General features: G+C 46.2%; 1 protein-coding gene across 1 annotated transcript in view; it reads right to left on the bottom strand.

Annotated features, from left to right (window-relative positions):
* Positions 1-8,759: 8,759 nt before the first annotated feature.
* EHD1 (EH domain containing 1) overlaps positions 8,760-17,071 on the bottom strand; it is a 109,267-nt gene continuing 100,955 nt past the window's right edge. Inside the window, 5 exon segments of the mRNA XM_030217940.1 lie at positions 8,760-9,386; positions 9,389-9,434; positions 9,436-9,487; positions 9,489-9,720; positions 9,723-9,843. Coding sequence (XP_030073800.1) covers positions 9,322-9,386; positions 9,389-9,434; positions 9,436-9,487; positions 9,489-9,720; positions 9,723-9,843 — 516 coding nt within the window. The 3' untranslated portion in view covers positions 8,760-9,321.

Raw genomic sequence — 17,071 nt, forward strand, 5'->3', positions numbered from 1 at the left:
AGAGCAGAAATGGGTTACTGAAGCGGCCATGACTCACACGTTCTAAGCAAGTGACCTGGCCATGAAGGGCAAGCCCAGCCTGAGTATACGTGTAGGAGATACAGTCAGCCAGCCAGTATTCTCAATGGAGAAGGGTAGATAGTGGGGTTCCCCAGGGTCTGTGCTAGGACTGCTGCTTTTTAACATATTTATAAATAAGTTTGTGTCATCGGCAAATTTAATTACCTCACTAGTTACTCCCATTTCTAGAAATTAAATTTGCCGATGACACAAACTTATTCAAAGTTGTTAAATCACAAGAGGATTGTAAAAAATTACAAAAGGACCTTACGAGACTGGGACACCGGGCATCCAAATGGCAGATGACGTTTAATGTGAGCAAGTGCAAAAGTGATGCATATGGAAAAGAGGAACCTGAACTATAATTGCATGAGGCAGGGTTCCACTCAGCGTGTAGTTGGACTCTGGAACTCGTTGCCGGAAAATGTAGTGACAGCAGCTGGCCTTATGGAGTTTAAAGGGGGTTTGGACAGATTCCTGAGAAAAAGTCCATTGAACATTATTAAAAATTAAATTTTTTTAATGGGTTTTGCCGGGTTCTTGAAGCCTGGATTGGCCACTGTCGGAGACGGGATGCTGGGCTTGATGGACCCTTGGTCTTTTCCCAGTATGGCAGTGCTTATGTCCTTATAATTTATAGAACCTAGTGGGGAAGCCATCTGGGTCGGGGGCCTTATTCTGAGGGAGATTGAGATCGCCCATTCAACATCATCTAGTTTGATGGGTGCTGATAACATAGCCGTTTCTCCCACCGATAACTGCCGAATATTGGCTTCCTGATGATAAGCTTCTATGTCAGACAACATGGGCACTGCCTCAGGTGTATAAAGCCCTGCATAGTAGTCATAGAAAGCCTTCTGTATTTGCTCTGAGTGCATTGTATCCCTGAGGCATTTTTGATCATAAAAATGTGATTTTGCTGGGCTTGCTTCTTCAATTTATATGCTAATAATCTACTGGCTTTATCTCCAAATTAAAAGTGCTCTTGCTGTACCCTTTGAAGCTGAGAAGGTATCTCAGCCATTTGAATCTCATTACGCTTTAATCTAAGCTGATGCAATGTTTCAGCCCTCTGAAAATCATCGGGATCTGCTTTATGCAGTAACTCCAACTCAGCTATATGGCCTCTAATATCTTGCTCTTGAGCCTCCTGTGTTTTAGTAAGGTTTGCCTGTAGTGCTTTCAAGTTTCCCCAAAGAACTGCTTTCAAACCCTCCCACAGTATGGTAGGCTGAGTCTCACCCACATCATTTAATTCTAGATACTCCATGATATATTTTTCCACAGTGGACACATTCTGGGGGTCTTGTAATATTGATTCATTAAGCCACCAGTATCTAGGACCTTTAGGAATTCCTGATATTCCCAATGTCAAAACCACCAGGGAGTGATCCGACCATGACCGGGATTCAATAGCTGTCGCATGCAAATTATGAACTATATCCCCATCTCCCAACCAAAGATCTATCCTAGAGTATGTGTTATATTTGGGGGAAAAATATGTATAATCCCTTTCCTGCCCATGACTCCCCTGCCAAAGGTCAACCAATCCCCAGTGCGCCAGGAAGCTTTTAAATATGGCTCTCTCACTTGGCATAGTCCACTTGCCTCTGGGTTATCTAATGGTGGATCTATTGTGAGATTAAAATCCCCCCCTATGATCAATTGTCCCCGCGAATGGCGTTGCAACACCTTCTCTATGTCTGCTATAAAGGGCCCCTGTCCTTCATTAGGTGCATAAATGAACATCATAGTATAGTGCACATTATACAGGGAGGCTGTAACAATGAGATATCTACCCTCCTTATCTGACATTGTATCATGTATATGCCATGGGTGGCTCCTCGAAAAAGCTATCAGCACCTCTTTCATTTTTGTAATTGTATTAGAGGCAAATGCTATAGTGGGATACCGCTTATGATTAACTAGTTTTTCATGCTGCGGCTTCAAGTGGGTCTCCTGAATAAACATTACTTCTGCCTTTAACCGCACCATTTCTTTAAACATTAGCTTACGTTTCATTGGCGAGTTAAGACCACGGACATTCATAGTAACACACAAGCATATGCACTGGTCCCCCTTTGTTCAGCTATCCTAGTCAGCCACCACCAGAAGCCATATTGTCTCCCTCTCCCCAGCACTTCCCCCATACCAGCCGTAGCATGCCATTTTACCCAGTCGTGACATGGCTACTAGAGAAGGAAGTGAGTACCCGAACCATCTGCCAAGTCATTATCAATCGTCCTCCATATTTGCCAGTGCTCCACGCTTATCCAAAATCCACTCCGCTCATATAGCAAAATATTTTCTCAAATACTGTTGGCCTCAGCTGGAACTTGGGGCAATATGGCTTGTCTTCCCAAGATCTGCCTCCTAAGGCGGCCTTTCCCCAGGGATACTCTGTGCCATTTTGGCCTGTCTTGCTTCTTATTACCACGCCGCTGAGGATTCCCCGGTGGATCGTTTTGATCACCAGTTGATAAAACTCTTGCGCTTCTTCCAGCAGGCCACTCTGCGTTGCGTGCCCTCTTTGTAAAACACTAGCGCGAAAGGATGCTGCCATTTATACTGGATTCCCTCCTCTTTCAATCGGCCAGTCAGTGGGCGCAATTTGCTCCGTTGCTTGAGTGTAGTTGATGAGAGGTCATGGCAGATCTCCATAGGATAGCTATCCCATTGGATAGGTTAGCAGCACTTGCTTTATGCATCACTGCTTCTTTCATTTTAAATTCAGCAAAGCAGACCACTATGGGGCTCATTTTCAAGGCACTTAGCCTTCCAAAGTTCCATAGAAACCTATGGAACTTAGCCTCCCAAAGTGCTTTGAAAATATGCCTCTATGGGGCTCATTTTCAAGGCACTTAGCCTTCCAAAGTTCCATAGAAACCTATGGAACTTAGCCTCCCAAAGTGCTTTGAAAATATGCCTCTATGTCTTTTAGCGCATTTGACTTTCTCACCCTTAAGGCTCAATGGGCACGCTCAATCCTAATTGATGCCGGTACGCATGGCTTATCAGGGTCAGAGAGCAAATGGGCCACAAGGCGCTGAATTACTTCTTCGCAGTCAGAATATTCAGGAAGCTCCGGCAGCCCACGGACCCGTATATTGGAGTGACGGCTCTGAGTTTCTAGATCTTCCACTTTATCTAGGAGATATCTAGTTTCATTTTTTTGGTCCTGTAATCACTGTTCCAACAGAGTCAACAACTCAGCATGCTCTTCCAGACCCACCTCCACCTCAGCCAAGCAGCTGCCCAGGTCTGCTACTTCTCCTCTAAGGTCCGCTCCCAGCGTTGCCAGCTCGTGGCACATTGCTTTTAGATCTGACCTGATTTCTTGAAGCCAACTGCATAGTGTGGGCCATGATTCGTGCTGTGGTTCCAATGCCTCTCCATTCACATTGAGGCCCGCCACTTCCTGCGTAAGCTGTTGGCTGTCTCCTCAGGCACCATATTTCTCGGTATGCGTAGCAGGAGACATGGCCTTCCGTTAAAATATGTATGCTTGTAAATCAACTGTTTTCGCCCCAGATGTAGGCATAATCCATGCAGCGTACCTGCCCTCCAGTTAGAGACGTGTCTCGCTTGATACTTCGCGGAGGATCGCTAATTTTTAAGCTATTTGTTGGCAGTATCTTGGGAGCTCCATTTTCATGTTGCCATTCGAGTCTGTAACCGACGCTACTCAGTGTTCATATCACTTTAAGACGACTTTGGTAGGCCTATCTATATAGATTTTTACATGCACACATACAAGATGAGAAAAAGTAACACCCTACAATTTATTTTTTTTTTTTTTGCTATTCTCGGCAACTACTGACTTGCAATGAGAAAGTTTACATATTTTAATCACACTTATGTATTATTAAAAATTTTATTATCAAGCTATATAAATGTTAACACTTTAGCGTTACTACCTAGCAATTTTTGAATGTTAAAAATGTTCGAGCTAAAGCTAAGTAAAATAATGTCATTCAAAGGATACAATTAACAATGTGTCGCCTCCAACATTGCTCCCCAGAAATGGTAGTCCAAGGGGTTTAGGCTCAGCAAATTTGTTTACATAAGTCCACATCACTGACATTATCAGTAAGCTGGTCCCCCCCCCCTCCCCCCAAAAATGATAGTTTTACAGTGCAAACATTTTTGAACATGTGAAAATCACTGGGTGGGCACACTAAAAAGTCTAACCACTGTTTTTAAAGCTCATCTCATTCCACTCGGCACAAATGTAGCTCGTAACAAATAAAGCTATAAATTTCACATTGACATTCCAAGTGGTTGCTGAGAAAACAGAAAAAAAAAAGCGTGTGCTACAATCTTCAAAGGCTCAAAACATGACCCGGAAGGACAATACAACTTCCATCATCAGACTCCTTCTTAATCATGATTATCCCAAAACAGCTGCTTGGTTTATACATAACAGTGAGGTATGCTGAAGGATTGGAAAAGACCACTGGTAGATGACTTGACTGAAATCAAACACTGTACAGTCTCTATTATCTGTCCTTTGCTAATCAGACTATCTGGCATATCCGACAGACACCCCCCCCCCCCCCCCCCAAGTGACATCATTGCATCACATCCTTCATACGCTGCAAGGAAGCCATGTTTTTGATCTGAGACCACTGAGACCATATTTCTCTGTAAGGGAACCATGCTTTGCAGCTAATACTCCTTCATGGCACTCATAAGAAGTGCATGGTTTCTCTTTCGTTGAAGTTTTAAGCAGAGACCTTGCTTTTACAACATGGCAGGCATTTTTGGATCTGGGACCCCACTATTGCGGTGAGGGAACCATTAAAGAAGTTTTAAGCTGAGACCTTGATTTTACAGCATGGCTGCAATTTTTGGCAAGTCCAGAGGAAAAAAGTTGTTTTGTCCAGACAGCTGAAAAAGGGCTAAAGAAAGTGAACATTAAAGATGTTTTTGAGCCAAGACCTTGCTTTTCCCACATTTCTTGCCAGGGAATCATTTTTGATCTGAGACTGCTTTCACAGAAAACTCCCCTCCTCCCAAAGGGACGGCCAAATTTCAAGGCAGTGAAGTGGAGTGGCCTAGTAGTTAGAGCACTGGTCTTGCAATCCAGAAGTGGCTGGTTCAAATCCCACTGCTGCTGTGATCCAAAATCCAAAAAATAAAAGGGGGTGTTGGAGGCATAGCAAAGGCATGGACGACGTCCTTCTCACAGAAACATCCAGGAATGGACATCCTTCTCACAGAAACATCCACATTTTCGACGTCTTCAACTGCTGTCGCAGGGACGGAGGCATAGCGAAGGACGTCCTTCACCCATACTCTATATTTTTAAAAAAAAAAAAAATCCCTGACGATGTTTGGGATGTTTTCACCTGGACTTGTATTTTTCTAAGGTTGTAGATGGCAATTTATTTAAGGTTGTAGACAGCTATTATACATGAGCTTGTCTGCATGTATGACGCCATCTTTGGCATGCGCAGAGAAGCCACGCATAATGCTTGACTGCTCTGCACTGGCTTCCCCTTCTTAGGAAGGAAATCATATGCAAATGAGCTAACAGTGAGCAGCTCATTTGCATGCGATTTCCTTCATGCATGCCCGTTCCTTTCCGAATCGGTAAGGGAAGGGCTTTTTCTGTTCAGTTAGTGCATCAGTTAGTCCACTGCAGTACCCCCTAGGGTGCCTGGTTGGTGTCCTGGCATGTCAGAGGGACCAGTACACTACGAATGCTGGCTCCTCCCACAACCAAATGAATTGGATTTGGTCGTTTTTGAGATGGGCATCCTCATTTTCCATTATCGCCGAACACTGGTGACGACCATCTCTAAGGTTGACCATCTCAACAGTAAGGTCAACCTAAATATTGAGATTTAGGCGTCCCCGACCGTATTACCGAAACGAAATATGGACACCGATCTTGTTTCGATAAATACAGGTTTCCACACCCCTTCGCGAGGACGTCCTCAGGAAAACGTGGGCGCCCTGTTCAATTGTGCCCCTCCACGTGATCTGAGAGCCTGCTCTTTCTGCCAGGGAACCACTTTTGATCAGACACCTTGCTTTTGCAGCAGGTGAACCATGGTAAGATTCTTGTGCACAATGAATTTTATGAAGTACAGTACTGTATGTACACCTATTCCTGTAAATATGGTTCTCTTGCTCGGTTCTGTATTTCTGTTCACATGACTGCTGTATAGCTGCTGCACTGTATACCATGCTGTAGTGTATTTGTGCATTTTTAAAGGGTTGCCATTGTTTTCCATATTATCCGACTTTTCACTTATCCAACAATGGGTTGGTCCTGTTTACGTCTGATAATAGAGACCAAGAGATGGGGATGGCTATAAGATTCAGATTAAGTTGTTCATTGTGTTTGGAGACAGGAAAGTCATCTTAAAATTACAACAGCAACAGAAGTAGGAAAGTTTTGTTCAACTGATTTCACAGAAGGTTATGACGACAGTGGCTTCAAATGCCCCTGGCTACAAGACACTGCTTCAAACCAAATACAATCTAAGGGAAAGCTAGATCACACTGGGGGACCTTTAAAATTACAGAATAAGCAAATTAGAAATCCTTGCACACACAGAGACATGATAGCCAGTGTTGCAAGTTTAATAAGATTATACAATTGAGTAGTTATGTAGAAAGATACCACAACTTCTAAAGTATTTTAAAATATACACATCACCTCCACTGCTTTCCACAGGGTAACAAGCTGTTTATAATCTGTTTATAATCTGGCACCCTATCATTTGCAAAACAAAAACTTTACAAAACTGCAAACAGGTCTTGAGACTAAGACAAGACACTTTTTTTTTTAAAGCACATTTGGCCACCAAAGTGGTCTGGAAAACAACATGCCACCAGAGGAAAAAAAATCTCAGAATTTAACAAGTGTACATGTTTTCTGATCCTCTATGAACTTAGCCAAATGGTCTTACAGAACTCCCTCACGCTTTCAGCATTATGCACCAAGATTTGTTTTGCTAAAGATTTACAGACTAAGTCAGCAAATCAACAGTTGTGTCAACAGATGTTGACAAATTAGTCAAATCAAACCCTGCCCTAAGTTTTTTGTATGTATCACTTCAAAAGCTCATAACTCTCTCCAGGGGTGCATTAGACTTTGCTTTCCATGGGACCAGAACAAAAACATTAGTAAGACCCAGTTCCAGTAAAGCTTAAGACATGAGGGTAAGACAGCATCCTCTTTCTGGGGCTACTATGGACTTTGGTTTTTATAGAAAAATATCTCAACCCAATTTCCAGGCCATTATCAAGCCTGTGCTTGTCCACAGGGGCCTCCTACACAATACATATCAACATTCTCAGCCTAGTTGCAAGGACCCCAAATTTCTTTTTGGTAATTTAGCAAAAACTTATTTAAGAAAAAAAAATCCAAATTAAAAGCAATGGGACAGGAAGACAGCCATTTTATTTCCTAGAACGTCACCATTTTGCTTCATTGCTTGTGATTATATGAAAGGAGACAGTATGGAAATCAGGGGATAAAGGGGGAAAAAAGTTAAAACATCCGTGATGAGAGCTGTATAGGAACAAGTCAAGAGAGGGCCCATAGTGGGAATGACCCCTGATATGAGCCAATTTAAACATGAATAGCACCACAGGAGAAAACCATAGAGGTATTCAAAGTGAAATACTTCAGAAATGAGGAAGGCCATGCAATGCATGGCAAAGCATAAGTACAACAAAATGTCAGTGCTCATCTTCTGAAAGCTATGCATTGTCAATTGAGTCAAATGTAGGCTGTTTAGCCATCATATCTGAAAGGAGCATTTTGCTTTACTATCTAAAATCCATTGTGAAATTTGATAAGGAATACTAATAAAGTCTCTTGGATATAATCTCTGTCGCAATAGGCTACAGGATATGTTATTTAAGTTATGACATTGGAAGTCATGTGCTTGATCTATGACCCTTAAAACATAGGATTGTTTTTTTTGGACACCACCCTTTGCTGTTTTTCTTAGCCATGTGATATTCCTGATATGCTTTCATTTGTGTTTGGCAAAAGTAATCAGAGCTGCCGAGGTGGGGGGGGGGGGGGGGGGGGGGGGGTCAGGGGGGCAAGATTCCCCAGGCCTGTCCTCCAAGGGGGTGCCTGGCCTGGCCCTAGGATCCATCTCTCTCCTGCTCCTGTGTGTTGGGACCCGGGTGAGAGGACCCGGGTCGCAACACACAGGAGCAGGATAGTGAGACAGAGAGAAGCAAATGCTGGAAGGTAAAGGGGCAGAGGCAGCAGCTGCCCAAGGGATTGGGGGGGGGGCGGGGGTGGCGGGTGGCGGCCCTGCCCCAGCTCTGTCTCCTCAGCACCCCTGAAAGTAATACGGATGCCATGACAAGATCCATCACTGAAAGTCCTGTTGATCTTTTGGGAAACTCATGAAAAAAGGGTTTCCCCCCCTTCCTTTCCCACAAAAGGCCAACTACTTCTATCAAGCACTGTGGATAGCCCTTATGGAAGAGGCAGCAAGTTACACCTGATCAACCAGTGGGCTCTCCCAATTTAATAAAACCTGCAGTTTGAATTTAGCAATACAATCTTAGTTAGATGAGCAAATCAAAATGTTTACACTGAGCCTGGCAGCAACATCCCACCAATTAGGTCTTTATGATAGTGACCTCTGCCACCCAAATATACCTATGCACTGCTCAGGCACAACCTACTTCCTCTCCCCCCCCCCCCCCCCCCCCCCCCCGCCCCATCTCAAAACCCCAGACTACCCAGAAGAGGTTCTGGTATCAGCCAAATACTAGAACACATGCTTTTCATGGTTAGTCATCTTACCTAAGCAGAACTAACCCTGCTTCTAGGATTTCCCAGCTCATTCTCTTTCATTTGCTCCATGCTGTATGCTTATTTTATAAATGCATCCTGAACTGCAGTGCTGCTCCCCCACTGCACGAGACCCCTAATATTCACAGACACCTTTCAAACTGACAACCAAATCTTAAATAAAGAGTATTAGTTGACATAGCATAAAGCTCATTTACTGTCCCAGCTATGATTCATGCCTCAAATTCCAACGTATTTCTTATTTTCATGCACTTTCACCCCAGGCTCACAAAGTTATATATTTTATTAACCTCTTGGAAAAAGGCCATCACCCCATGTCACAGTTTAGGTTTCTATGAGTAGACAGAGGGAATTGAACCATCATTATGGAAGGATGCTTAAGTCAGGGAATAAATTCCTCAGCTCTGGGTGCAGGGAGGGTAAAGATGAGGGAATGAGAGAAAGGTATATCTTCACCCAAGCTATTCATGCCTTCGTTTGGAGGGAGGTATTAGATGAGGAGGCAGCTCTGTAGGTAACTCATGGCTTCTAGTTTGACTTTAATCAAGTGGTTAGCCAAGGCAAACTCTTCATCATTCCAGCAAGCCATCCCTGTCCACATCAGCCAGCTTCCAGATCTGCCCAGCACGGTGTTGGGTAATTAGACTTCACCATCTCCTTTTTAGCATTGGCACCAGTGATCTTGCCATTGACTGGTGACAAAGTATAGAAGATCTCATCATAGGTAGGCTTGTCCTTGCCTACCACCCACTCTACATCATCAATGCCCTCACCAGCTCCTTCTCCATAGCCATGACCAAAGGGCCCATTCATAGTGCCCTCAAAAGCTCCTCCTTTCACCACCTGGCTGGGCATCTGGGATCCTCCTGTCGAACCAAGATCATGAGCCGGGCAATGTCATTTGCCAACATGTCATCCACCAAGTCCAGCAGCTTGGGCTTCAGGGCCTGAAATTTGGCAAAGTCTTGCATCAAGAGAAGCTCCTAAGGAGAGACCAAAGACTAGAATCAGTGGATTATATCATGGCAGGCCCAAAGTATAACCAACAAGGACACGAAACTTACAAATGTTATTCACCACACACAGAACCTGGGCACTATTTTCAAATTTGAAATTCTGCCTAACAATTTTCCTAGGTGGATTATGATTTTAAATTACATAGTAAACATTTCTCTCCTCAAACAGGAAGACAGCACTTCTTTGAGAAGGTAAACAGAGCACGTGAAAATTTATCAAAGTAAAATTTATCAAATATATTACAAAGCACTGACATTTATGTTAAGTATTTGCTATTCTTTTTGTTCTGACACAGGTTAAAGTAGTTTACATGTATAGCAGGCATGCCAAAAGTCACATGCATTCAGCATATGACATATGTAATCAGGCCCCTTCTCCAGCTCAAATGCTTAAAGGGGTCCAATCTCATGCCTTGGCATCGTCCCCTGGCCACCACCGCAATACAGTACCTCTCCTCTCTTTTTAAGTTCTTTTTGCAGTACCGGCACCCACAGCAAGAACAAGCAGCTTCAGCCAATCCCGGGGGCCTTCCTTTAGCTGCATCCTGCCCTTGCTGAAGGAAGGCCCCCCAGGATTGGCTGAAGCAGCCTGCTATTGTTTCAGCCAATCCTGGGGGTCCTTCCTTCAGCAAGGGCAGGATGCAGCTGAAGGAAAGCCCCCGGGATTGGCTGAAGCAGCCAGCTATTCAGCAGCAGCTGCTTCAGCCAATCCCAGGGCCTTCCTTCAACAAAGGTACGACTCAGCTGAAGGAAGGCCCCCGAGATTGGCTGAAGCAGCCAGTTATTGCCGAGGGCACTGCACAGATTAATCGCAGCAAGAAGAGAAGATGAAAGATGCCAGACGGGAGGAAGACAAAGAGGGAGAGGTACTGCATCATGGGGAGGGGGGGGGGGGGGGAGGAGGGAGAGAGGTGCTGGACAGGGAAGCCAAGTAGGGAAGAAAGATCCAAAACAGGGGGGGGGGGGGGGGGGGGGATGAGATGAGGAAGAAGGGGGCAGAAAAGGGAAGAGGTGCTGGTCCTGCAAAAGAGAGAGAGCAGGAGCAAGGAAGAAAGGAACACTTGCTGGACCCCTGAGGAAGAGAGAGATGTGCTGGACAGTGAAGCCAGGTAGGGAAGAGATCCAATAAGGAGAGTGAGGAAGAGGGGGCAAAGAAAGGGGAAGAGGTGCCAGGACCTGCAGGGAAAGAAGGAAAAGGGAGATGCTCTCTCCTGTTTGCAGGACCAGTGTAAGAGCGAAAGAAGGAACACTTAGTGGACCTGGAAGGCGGGGGAGGGAGGTGAGAGCAAGGGAAAGATGCTAGCTGGGAGAGTCAGGAGGGAAAGAAGAGAGATGCTGGCAAGTTGTGGGGGGGGGGGGGGGGGAATAGGGGCATAGAAGAGTTATGTTGGACAGGGCAATAATAGGGACACACGGACGAGAGATGCTCAACATGGCAGGAACACACAGGTGATGCTGGGTCAGATAGGGATGCCGAGAGAAGAGATGTATGGTGGACATAGAAACCAAAGACTAGGACCCGACAATAAGAAAAATGAACGACCAAAGGTAGAAAAAAGAATTTTATTTTCTATTTATTATTGGAACATGTCAGTTTTTGGAATGTGCATCTGCTATAACTAGTTTTAGACATGGCTGGGGCATGCAAGAAAAATCTCACTCATTGGCCTTCAATCTCCAGCATTGCGGTGGTAAATCTCCAGCATTGGGATGGGTCACTCGGTGTTTCTGGTATAGTAAAATGATAGACAAAAAATAAAAGAATGCTACCAATCACGCAAATAAGAAGTCCCACAAGAGGGCACTAGAAGATTAAAGTAATGGGCTACTAGATTTAATCATGGTTGGGAAAATAGCTAGAGTTAAAATGGCAACTACTAAGATTTATATACTTCTTCCATGTGTTACTGACTAAAGCCCTAGGTCATTCAGAATACACAGGGAAGTGTTCATACACATACACACTTTCCTGTGTGTTCTGAATATATGGAGATTCAGGCCTCTGAGTGGCTAGGACCACATTATACTAAATCAAACCACAAGGAAGGCTGGCAGCATCAGACTTTAAAAGGAACTATGTAGCAGCCCAGATGAGAGCATTGAGTAGAACAGAGAATCAACGAGTCAGTAAAGTGGGCAGGCACTGGAAAGGGGACTGCAGACCAGACTGATATGAATACTGGGGTGGGGGTGAGGAAAACAGGAGGCAAAGATTGACAAGCCCCTATGCAAACCACGAGAGACAAATATTTCCTGCCTGGCACCAATCCAGCAAATTCCAGAATTTCTTCCAGGAAACATTTCTCTAGTTTATCAAAAATGGGGAAGGGGTCTTAAACTTGGGGTTCTACTAGAACAGGGAGAGATAATGACATTTGAGATTAAAGAGATTTGATCCGGAATGGCCAAGACCAATATAGCTATTTTCAGTTAAGATACTACATCAAAGGCAGGATTAGAGATGACCTGGAACAAAGTGTGATAATGATGGAAGTCTTATGATCAGGTTTGGAAGGGGTTAAGGGAGCAGTTGCCAGACTATACAAAGCATGACAACTCACTGGCTTCCAGGATAGGCTAACAGGTGAGCTACGGGTAAGGATCTCTTGGCTTTATGCTGAAAGACCTACAGAGACCCTCTGTCATAAATAAAAGACAGTATTGTGGTGCACTTGTTCTCTGATATATAATGCACACAGGAAATTCTGCCTACATATTAGATCAGAATTCTCCGCCCAGTCAGGTTGTCAGGATATTGTATTGTACTTGAGTATTTCTATTCCACCTTTAATGTAGGTTACAAACCGGATTACAATAAAGCTTCTACATTAAAAAGGAATTTACATACAAATCATGTTATCTATACAATCTATTAAAATAAAAACACAATTTCAAACCTAACAAATAGAGACCAAATAGGTTTTCAAGTACTTCCTAAATAAAAAATAAGAATTGATTTGACACAACTGGAATACTATTCCAAAATCCAATACTTTGGAAGTCAATAGAACACTAAAAGTTTACGATTAACTTTCTTCATAGATGGAAATCAAACATAGTCGTTTCCTATTTCTTGAATTAGCGCTACCATTGAAATAATCAATAGCTGGCTATAGCGAATGCTACATACCTGTAGAAGGTATTCTCCGAAGACAGCAGGCTGATTGTTCTCACTGATGGGTGACGTCCACGGCAGCCCCTCCAATCGGAAACTTCACTAGCAAAGTCCTTTGCTAGTCCTCGAGCGCCCATGCGCACCGCGCATTCGCGGCCATCTTCCCGCCCGAACCGGCTCGTATTCGTCAGTCCCGTATGTAGCAAGACAAAGACAAGGGAAGACACAACTCCAAAGGGGAGGCGGGCGGGTTTGTGAGAACAATCAGCCTGCTGTCCTCGGAGATACCTTCTACAGGTATGTAGCATTCGCTTTCTCCGAGGACAAGCAGGCTGCTTGTTCTCACTGATGGGGTATCCCTAGCCCCCAGGCTCACTCAAAACAACAAACATGGTCAATTGGGCCTCGCAACAGCGAGGACATAACTGAGATTGACCTAACAACTTATCCAACTAACTGTAGCCTGGAACAGAATAAAAACATGGGCCTAGGGGGGTGGAGTTGGATCCTAAACCCCGAATAGATTCTGAAGCACTGACTGCCCGAACCGACTGTCGCGTCGGGTATCCTGCTGCAGGCAGTAATGAGATGTGAATGTGTGGACAGATGACCACGTCGCAGCTTTGCAAATCTCTTCAATAGTGGCTGACTTCAAGTGGGCTACCGACGCTGCCATGGCTCTAACATTATGAGCCGTGACATGACCCTCAAGAGCCAGCCCAGCCTGGGCGTAAGTGAAGGAAATGCAATCTGCTAGCCAATTGGATATGGTGCGTTTCCCCACAGCCACTCCCCTCCTGTTGGGATCAAAAGAAAAACAATTGGGCGGACTGTCTGTTGGGCTGTGTCCGCTCCAGATAGAAGGCCAATGCTCTCTTGCAGTCCAATGTGTGCAGCTGACGTTCAGCAGGGCAGGAATGATGACGGGGAAAGAATGTTGGCAAGACAATTGACTGGTTCAGATGGAACTCCGACACAACCTTTGGCAAGAACTTAGGGTGAGTGCGGAGGACTACTCTGTTATGATGAAATTTGGTGTAAGGGGCCTGGGCTACCAGGGCCTGAAGCTCACTGACTCTACGAGCTGAAGTAATTGCCACCAAGAAAATGACCTTCCAGGTCAAGTACTTCAGATGGCAGGAGTTCAGTGGCTCAAAAGGAGGTTTCATCAGCAAGGTGAGAACGACGTTGAGATCCCATGACACTGTAGGAGGTTTGACAGGGGGCTTTGACAAAAGCAAACCTCTCATGAAGCGAACAACTAAAGGCTGTCCTGAGATCGGCTTACCTTCCACACGGTAATGATATGCACTGATTGCACTAAGGTGAACCCTTACAGAGTTGGTCTTGAGACCAGACTCAGACAAGTGCAGAAGGTATTCAAGCAGGGTCTGTGTAGGACAAGAGCGAGGATCTAGGGCCTTGCCGTCACACCAGACGGCAAACCTCCTCCACAGAAGAAATAACTCCTCTTAGTGGAATCTTTCCTGGAAGCAAGCAAGATGCGGGAGACACCCTCTGACAGACCCAAAGAGGCAAAGTCTACGCTCTCAAAATCCAGGCCGTGAGAGCCAGAGACCGGAGGTTGGGATGCAGAAGCGCCCCTTCGTCCTGTATGATGAGGGTCGGAAAACACTCCAATCTCCACGGTTCTTCGGAGGACAACTCCAGAAGAAGAGGGAACCAGATCTGACGCAGCCAAAAGGGAGCTATCAGAATCATGGTGCCTCGGTCTTGCTTGAGTTTCAACAAAGTCTTCCCCACCAGAGGTATGGGAGGATAAGCATACAGCAGACCTTCCCCCCAGTCCAGGAGGAAAGCATCCGATGCCAGTCTGCCGTGGGCCTGAAGCCTGGAACAGAACTGAGGGACTTTGTGGTTGGCTCGAGATGCAAAGAGATCTACCAAGGGGGTGCCCCACACCTGGAAGATCTGTCGCACTACACGGGAATTGAGCGACCACTCGTGAGGTTGCATAATCCTGCTCAACCTGTCGGCCAGACTGTTGTTTACGCCTGCCGGATAAGTGGCTTGGAGCACCATGCCCTGACGGCGAGCCCAAAGCCACATGCTGACGGCTTCCTGACACAGGGGGCGAGATCCGGTGCCCCCCTGCTTGTTGATGTAATACATGGCAACCTGGTTGTCTGTCTGAATTTGGATAATTTGATGGGACAGCCAATCTCTGAAAGCCTTCAGAGCGTTCCAGACCGCTCGTAACTCCAGGAGATTGATCTGCAGATCGCGTTCCTGGAGGGACCAGCTTCCCTGGGTGTGAAGCCCATCGACATGAGCTCCCCACCCCAGGAGAGACGCATCCGTAGTCAGCACTTTTTGTGGCTGAGGAATTTGGAAAGGACGTCCCAGAGTCAAATTGGACCAAATCGTCCACCAATACAGGGATTTGAGAAAACTCGTGGACAGGTGGATCACGTCTTCTAGATCCCCAGCAGCCTGAAACCACTGGGAAGCTAGGGTCCATTGAGCAGATCTCATGTGAAGGCGGGCCATGGGAGTCACATGAACTGTGGAGGCCATGTGGCCCAGCAATCAACATCTGCCGAGCTGTGATCTGCTGGGACGCTTGCACCCGCGAGACAAGGGACAACAAGTTGTTGGCTCTCGTCTCTGGGAGATAGGCACGAGCCGTCCGAGAATCCAGCAGAGCTCCTATGAATTCGTGTCTCTGTACTGGGAGAAGATGGGACTTTGGATAATTTATCACAAACCCCAGTAGCTCCAGGAGGCGAATAGTCATCTGCATGGACTGTAGAGCTCCTGCCTCAGATGTGTTCTTCACCAGCCAATCGTCGAGATATGGGAACACGTGTACCCCCAGCCTGCGAAGTGCTGCTGCTACTACAGCCAAGCACTTCGTGAACACTCTAGGCGCAGAGGCGAGCCCAAAGGGTAGCACACAGTACTGGAAGTGACGTGTGCCCAGCTGAAATCGCAGATACTGTCTGTGAGCTGGCAATATCGGGATGTGCGTGTAGGCGTCCTTCAAGTCCAGAGAGCATAGCCAATCGTTTTCCTGAATCATGGGGAGAAGGGTGCCCAGGGAAAGCATCCTGAACTTTTCCTTGACCAGATATTTGTTCAGGGCCCTTAGGTCTAGGATGGGACGCATCCCCCCTGTTTTCTTTTCCACAAGGAAGTACCTGGAATAGAATTCCAGCCCTTCTTGCCCGGATGGCACGGGCTCGACCGCATTGGCGCTGAGAAGGGCGGAGAGTTCCTCTGCAAGTACCTGCTTGTGTTGGAAGCTGCAAGACTGAGCTCCCGGTGGACAATTTGGAGGTTTTGAGGCCAAATTGAGGGTGTATCCTTGCCGGACTATTTGAAGAACCCACTGATCGGAGGTTATGAGAGGCCACCTTTGGTGAAAACTTTCAACCTCCCTCCGACCGGTAGATCGCCCGGCACTGACACTTGGATGGCGGCTATGCTCTGCTGGAGCCAGTCAAAAGCTCGTCCCTTGCTTTTGCTGGGGAGCCGAAGGGCCTTGCCGAGGCGCACGCTGCTGACGAGAGCGAGCGCGCTGGGGCTTAGCCTGGGCCGCAGGCTGTTGAGGAGGAGGATTGTACCTACGCTTGCCAGAAGAGTAGGGAACAGTCTTCCTTTCCCCATAAAAACGTCTACCTGTGGAGGTAGAAGCTGAAGGCTGCCGGCGGGAGAACTTGTCGAAAGTGGTATCCCGCTGGTGGAGCTGCTCTACCACCTGTTCGACCTTTTCTCCAAAAATATTATCCGCACGGCAAGGCGAGTCCGCAATCCGCTGCTGGATCCTATTCTCCAGGTCGGAGGCACGCAGCCATGAGAGTCTGCGCATCACCACACCTTGATCAGTGGCCCTGGACGCAACATCAAAGGTGTCATACACCCCTCTGGCCAGGAATTTTCTGCACGCCTTCAGCTGCCTGACCACCTCCTGAAATGGCTTGGCTTGCTCAGGAGGGAGCTTGTCCACCAAGCCCGCCAACTGCCGCACATTGTTCCGCATGTGTATGCTCGTGTAGAGCTGGTAAGACTGAATTTTGGCCACGAGCATAGAGGAATGGTAGGCCTTCCTCCCAAAGG

This window comes from Microcaecilia unicolor, chromosome 11 (assembly GCF_901765095.1).
Source record: "Microcaecilia unicolor chromosome 11, aMicUni1.1, whole genome shotgun sequence".
NCBI classification, from domain to species: Eukaryota; Metazoa; Chordata; class Amphibia; order Gymnophiona; family Siphonopidae; genus Microcaecilia; species Microcaecilia unicolor.